The sequence below is a fragment of the Otolemur garnettii genome, unplaced genomic scaffold, assembly GCF_000181295.1.
Source record: "Otolemur garnettii isolate 467f Iridium unplaced genomic scaffold, OtoGar3 scaffold00025, whole genome shotgun sequence".
Lineage (NCBI taxonomy): Eukaryota > Metazoa > Chordata > Mammalia > Primates > Galagidae > Otolemur > Otolemur garnettii.
The window spans coordinates 18,355,055-18,361,728 of NW_003852420.1; the positions used below are offsets into that span (position 1 = coordinate 18,355,055).

Genomic DNA, 6,674 nt, shown 5'->3' on the forward strand with positions numbered 1-6,674 from the left:
GGTCCCAGCTACTTGGGAGGCTGAGGCAGGAGACTCGCTTGATCCCAGGAGGTGGAGGTTGCTGTGAGCGTGATGCCATGGCACCCTACCCAGGGGGATAGCTTGAGGCTCTGTCTCAAAAACAAAACAAAACAAAACAAAACACGTGCTTCCTGATCCGAGTCCTAAAGCCTGGAGCCAGGTGCTGTCTGTTAATAGCTATTTACAGGGGCCTTCAGCAGGCCCTTTATGTGAGCTGGTCCTCTCTGGCCCGTCTCTTCCCGCTAAGCTTCCCTCTTAACCGGTGGGCACGGGCAGCAAAGCCTGGGGAGAAGTGGGGGGGGGGGGCTGCGAAGCCTAGACCCCTGGGCTTCGCGCCCACCTCGCTGAAGAGAGGGCAGCCCAAAGCGACCCCCTACCGCCTGTCCGGCCGCTCAAATCCTCCTTCACCCCCAACACCTCCTCTCCTCACAGGGTCCCAACAAAGTGAGGGTGGAGGGGAACGGCAAAGGGGACGGCACTGGGAGCACCCCCGCCTCCCAGCCGTGGGCCGAGGCCAAATAAGGCCGGGCAGCCTGCCCACCCGCCCCGCTGGCCGCGCACATTCTTCTGCCTTGTAAGGGCCTGGCCGCAGAACCCCACCCCAGACCCCGCCCCCGCCCCGCCCTGAGCCCGCCCCTGCCCCAAGCCCAAACCCGACAGCCGCCCAACTCTGCGCACCCAGCAAGCCAGCACCTTCTCCGCACTAGGTAAGAGCCCACCCCGCCGGGCCTGGGGGTCTACAGTTGGGGGGTCTGACGGCTCGGGGCTGCAGATGGTGGTGGCCTGGGCCCGACCGGCCATCGGGGCAAACTCCACAAACCGGGATGTCAGAGGGGGTGTGCTGGGCATAAACGGCGGCTGGGGCTGCAAGTTTGCTCGGGTGGTCAGGGACTCTGGCCTGGGGCTGGGCAGCAGGAAGACTTTTCTATACTCTGGGAGTCAGTGGTCCTTCAGTGAGGAACAGAGATGGTCCAGGTTCTGCCCCTTTGCTGAAGAGCTAGAGGCGCCACACCCAGGGCTCCTGGGTGCCTGGGTGAAAGGGTGCTGGGGAGAGGATTAAGATGGCCAGTAACCCCTGACGCAAAAGAGCCATGTGTATCCCAGATGGAGAGCCCTGTCGGGTTCCATGTTCCCCGGAGGATCCATGTCTCTCCCCTGTCTACCATCCCCACACCCTGGGGCAGGAGAGAGGGAAGGGAGACCAGGGAACTTCCCCATACGTAAGGTGGGCCTGGGCTTCCCTTCTAGGGACCATCTGCCCCCTGTGCACCTATGGGTGGAGAAGGCTTGCCAAGGGCCCTGTTGAACTCACTTCCAGGGGGTGGGACAAGGACTCAGAGCTGGGAGAACCTGGGCCCTGTTCCTTCCCAGCCCTCCAGCTGCTCTGGCTGCTCTCTGAGAAGAGCTGCATAAGGAATGAGGTGAGTTTATAGGGAGGCAGCTGGCATCGCCAGTGGTAAGGACTGTGAGGTAATGGGGGGCATAGGTCTGGCTTCAGCTTAAGTCTCTATAGCCATGGTGCGGTTTTGGACACCAGTAAGGGAGAGGTAGCATCTAGTCACAGCCAGGGCAAGTATCAGCGATGTTTGATCCCTGGTGTCCAAGACCCCTGGAGGGGAAAACAGGGGCTCCAGGGCTAAAGACCCAGCCTGCCCCTGACCTCAGTCCCTCAGCCAACTCTAGAAACTGCCTCTGGTCATAGAGAGCCTTTTACCACTCAGCTGCCATAGGACCAGGATGAGCTTCTTTGGATGGATGTTTCCTTTTTCTGTTCAGGCCTAGAAGGCACCCAGTAACCCAAACCTAGTCCAGGAGTCCTGGCTTCCAGTTGACCTCCATGCCCTTCATAGACACACCTCTTCCCTTTTTAGGCCCTTTTTTCTAACTGCACAGTAGAGGGGGGATCCAGTCCCCCCCATCCCTGTTTCCCATGATTGTGAGAATGGATGTGGTGGCCTTGTGCAAACTCTCAAATTCAGTACCTACCCAGCCACGTCATGGCTCCACAAGGGAAAAGAGTGGGGTTGTGGCAGCTGTGATAGCAGAGGGTTCCAGCCAAGCTCAGAAAGAGCAGTGGGTGGGCCTGGCCATGCCTGCCCTAGAGGTTTAGGGACAGGAGGGTGGCTGTGGCAATGATGGCCATTGCCAATCACAGCCCTTCCTGAGCACAGTGGGTTTCTCCTATGTGAGTAGCCTTCTGTGAGGTACAGGAGTCAAAGTTCCCAAAGAACACTAGGCTCAGGGAAGGATCAAGCCCCTCCAAGCCACGGAGAGGAAGGAGGCCAGCTTCTGGAAACAATAGCACCCCTTGCCCTCTGCACCTTCCATCTCCTACCCAGGTCACAGATAAGAAGGGCTTCTATCTATTCCCTGTACTCATCTGTCCCCAAACCATGCAAGAAACACCAAGGGCTGGGTGTGTCAGGCCATGGGATGCAGGTAACCACTGTCTCACGACAAGGTGGTCTGGGGATCCACTGGGGGTGGCCAGGATCCCAGCTCAGGATTTAAGATCTCACAGGCCAAGGACCAAGAAGGACTTGAAAGGGGTTCTGGGATGAAGGCCTGAAAGCAGCTTGAAGAGCACTCATAACCACACAACTTGAGGTGAAAAGAGGCAGATTCCTGGAAGGCCTGGAACAAGGAAGGGGCCCAGGGCAAAGGAAAGAGGGGGTCAGCATCCCATGGTCTCACCACTGACCAGCTAAGAGGAAGAAGGCACTAGGTCTTTGGCATATAGGCCCTATAAACTCTGACAAGGGTTCATGGAAAGAGTTCTTTGCCTGGCCTCAGTTTTCCCACCTAGATGGTAGATACAGCAGACTGGCCCCAGTTGCCCTTATATCATCATTCATTAAATAAGCATTAGCCTCACTGAGGCCTATGATTGGTGTAAATTGGAGGATTTATGCTGGCTCCCATTAGAGGGAGAGAGATCTTTAAATGTTCACCATCAAACCAAGAATTAAAGGAATAGCTCCCTGAGGGGGTGTGTCAAGAACTGGGCTGGAGGCCAGACAAGTAGCTCACACCTGTAATCCCAGCATTCTGGGGAGCCAAAGCAGGGATTGTCTGAACTCAGGAGTTTGAGACCAGCCTGAGCAAGAGTGAGACCCTGTAGCTACTAAAAATAGAAAAGCTACGGGCAGCACCTGTGGCTCAGTGTGTAGAGTGCCGACTCCACATACCGAATGTGGCGGGTTCAAACCCAGCCCCAGCCAAACGGCAACAAAAAATAGCCAGTCGTTGTGGCAAGCGCCTGTGGTCCCAGTTACTCGGGAGGCTGAGGCAAGAGAATCGCCTAAGCCCAAGAGCTAAAGTTGCTGTGAGCTGTGATGCCACAGCAATCTACCAAGGGCGACAAAGTGAGACTCTGTCTCTAAAAAAAAAATTAAAAAATAAAAATAGAAAAACTAGCTGGGCAGCATGATAGGTGACTGTAGTCTCAGCTACTTGAGAGGCTGAGGCAAGAGGATCACTTGAGCTCAAGAGTTTGAGTAGCACAGTGGTTACAGCACTGACAGGTCTGAACCCAGCCCGGGCCTGCTAAACAACAATGACAACAACAACAAAAAATAGCCAGGTGTTGTGGCGGAAACCTGTAGTCCCAGCTACTTGGGAGGCTGACGCAAGAGGATCGCTTAAGCCCTAGAGTTTGAGGTTGCTATGAGCTGTGATACCACAGCACTATAACAAGGGCCACATAGTGAGACTCTATCTCAAAAAAAAAAAAAAAAAGAACTGGGCTGGAGGAGGAAGAGCAATGTAGGAGGAGGGAGCAAGGAGGGAAGTCTGGGAATGGCTGGGTAATAGCTTGGCAGCACTACAGACCAAAGAGGGACACAGTGAGGGTGGCTGGCCAGTCACAGAAGCCAGGAGTTCACAAAGGGCCTTGAATGCCAGGCTGAGAGGCCCACACTTGCTCTGAGGGGGAGGTGGGCTGCAAGGTGACAGGTGCAGATCTGGGTCTGTGGGTGGGAGAGACAGGCTGGTGGCTAGAAGCCGGGTCTAAACAAGGGTGAAGAGGAGCTGGGGCTCTCAGGCCAAGGAAGCCTCACACCCTGTGAGCATAGGGAGTGCAATGGAGGCGGAAGACCCAGGATCACCCTATTGCACACCCAGGGGCTGGCAAGCTCCCAGAGAAGGGCAGGCAGGGAGCAGACTGCCCAGAGAACAGCAGGCAACACAGAGAGATGGAGGGGACAGAGGAGGAGGAGCAGAAGGAGGAATGTCAGGAACGCAGGGCCGCTGACCCAAGGGGGGCCCTACTGGGAGAGTCGGGGAGGGGTGGCTCACTGCCTCCCGCATATTGACAAACCTCTGTCACTTGCAGAGAGAGATGGACAGGGTAAATGCTATTAAGGATTAAAGGAGATAAAGTAAACCATGTTAATGGTTGGCACCAAGCCCAATCCTGAGTGTTTGACTCAGTCACAGCAACAATAGCGTACCCTATGGCCGGCACTGTTCCAGGGACACTAAGTCAGTTAATCCCCACTGCCAGGCACTCCTCATGTGCCATTCCCAGGACACTCATGCTCAAGAGAGATAGAGGAAGTTGTTCAAAATCACACCTTGCCTGCTTTTGTGAACATCTGGGTGGCAGGAGCCCCAAGCCTGTGGAAGGTCTGTGAATGCTAAAGGCCCATATAGGGCAGCCTGAAAGATTCCCTGGCCCAGGCTCATTTGCTTCCCACGCCCTTCCTGTAGGGAAGCTACCCACCTACACCTGAAGCCAAGATGTCCAGCAAACGGGCCAAGGCCAAGACCACCAAAAAGAGGCCACAGCGGGCCACATCCAATGTCTTTGCGATGTTTGACCAGTCCCAGATCCAGGAGTTTAAGGAGGCCTTCAACATGATTGACCAGAACCGTGATGGCTTCATTGACAAGGAGGACCTGCATGACATGCTGGCCTCACTGGGTGAGCAAGGATGGGGATGGGGTGGGGTCTCAGGGGCCCCAGACAGGGCTGTTCATCACTTACAAAGCATTCCTGCTTTGTAGGGTGACACATGGTACCCACCCTAGAAGGTAGTTGTCATGACTTCATTGGTTTAATAGGGAAAATGAAGAACAGAACAGTTGGGGGATTTGCCTAAGGTCCAGCTCAGTGTCTGAACCTGGCAGGCTGCCTCCAGCTTGGGACTATTGAGGGCAGATTTGTGTGTTGGGCTGCCGGGTAACATTTCATTTAAAGAGAGGGAGCAGGGCCGTGGGCATGGCAGCTCATACACCTGTAGTCCCAGCTACTCAGGAGGCTAAGGTAGGAGAATTGCTTAAGCCCAGGAGTTCAAAGTTACAATGAACTATGACTACACCACTGCCTGGGCAACACAGCAAGACCGTATCAAAAAAATAAAGAGAGATGGCTCAGTGCCTGTGGCTCAAGCAACTAAGGCGCCAGCCACACACATCTGAGCTGGCAGGTTCAAATCCAGCCCAAGCCCACCAAACAACAATGACAGCTGCAACCAAAAAATAGCCAGGTATTATGGCATGTGCCTATAGTCCCAGCTGCTTGGAGGCAGAGGCTGAATAATCGCTTGAGCCCACAAGTTGGAGGTTGTTGTGAGCTGTAATGCCACAGCACTCTACCCAGAGTGACAGCTTGAGGCTCTGTCCCAAAATAAAATAAAATAAAATAAAATCTGTCTCAAAAAAAAAATAATAATAAAGAGAGGAATCAGTATCTAAATGAAAGTTTGAACTGCACAGACGTCCCACCATACAGATAGGAAAACTGAGGCCTAAAGAGGCCAGAGCATCTCCTCTCCATCAGAGGTTACCCATCCCAGGCTCTCAGAGCCTCTCTGACCCCAGTGACTTCCTGGATCTTAGAGCTTAAAAGGGCTCAGGAACCAAGTCTAATTTGCCAGAGACCACACCCCCACCTATGGCCATGGCCCACATCCCTGCCCTTATGCTGGCTATACACACACTGTCAGCCCAGTTCCTGGCATACCCTTCAGTGGGTGAAAGCATCTGGCCCAGATTATGGCTCAGGGAGCCAGAATCTGGGATTGGGGGAGGTGATGGTCAAGCCTCAAGCTTTGCTGCCAGACAACCCTGAGTCAGTCCTTGGCCTGTTTTGCCTGTTTCCTTCCCTGTGTAATGATGACCATGGCCCTCAATGTATCCAACAAGCTGTGTGGTGGGAAGACCAGGCAACCCTGAGTGGGAGGGCTGATAGGACACTGCCCTCAACCTGGTTGCCAAACCCTTCCCAGCTTCAGGCCAGGCTCACTTGCATGTCCCCTCCCCTAATGTCAGCTGGCAGGGAGTAAACTCCAGGCCTTTTACCTGAGGCCCTCCCAGCTTTGGCCTGGTGAAAGGAGGGACTGGCCCAGGGTGCCCAACTGGGGTCCTAATGTCACAGCTCCTTCAGGCCTCAGCTTCCCTGACCATCCCATGGGACACACAGCAAGGGTGTGTGAGGCTCAGGGGAGACAGGGATATGAAGACTCCTTGCCATTTACAAGGCAGAACCCCCATACCCAAGACTTGATGACAGCCCTGGTTATCTACCCAGAAAAATACACATTCATGTTTGTAGTTCATGCAGATCAGTCATGGCCTTCTAACTAAGAACATCATTTTCTGGTTAAAAAAGCCTAAAGAGGCTCGGCGCCTGTGGCTCAGGCAGCTAAGGC

At 54.4% G+C, this 6,674-nt stretch overlaps 1 protein-coding gene across 1 annotated transcript in view; it reads left to right on the forward strand.

Annotated features, from left to right (window-relative positions):
• Positions 1-653: 653 nt before the first annotated feature.
• Positions 654-6,674, forward strand: part of MYL9 (myosin light chain 9) — an 8,791-nt gene continuing 2,770 nt past the window's right edge. The window contains exons 1-2 of the mRNA XM_003788141.3: positions 654-728; positions 4,732-4,945. Coding sequence (XP_003788189.1) covers positions 4,762-4,945 — 184 coding nt within the window. The 5' untranslated portion in view covers positions 654-728; positions 4,732-4,761. The remainder of the gene's footprint in view (positions 729-4,731; positions 4,946-6,674) is intronic.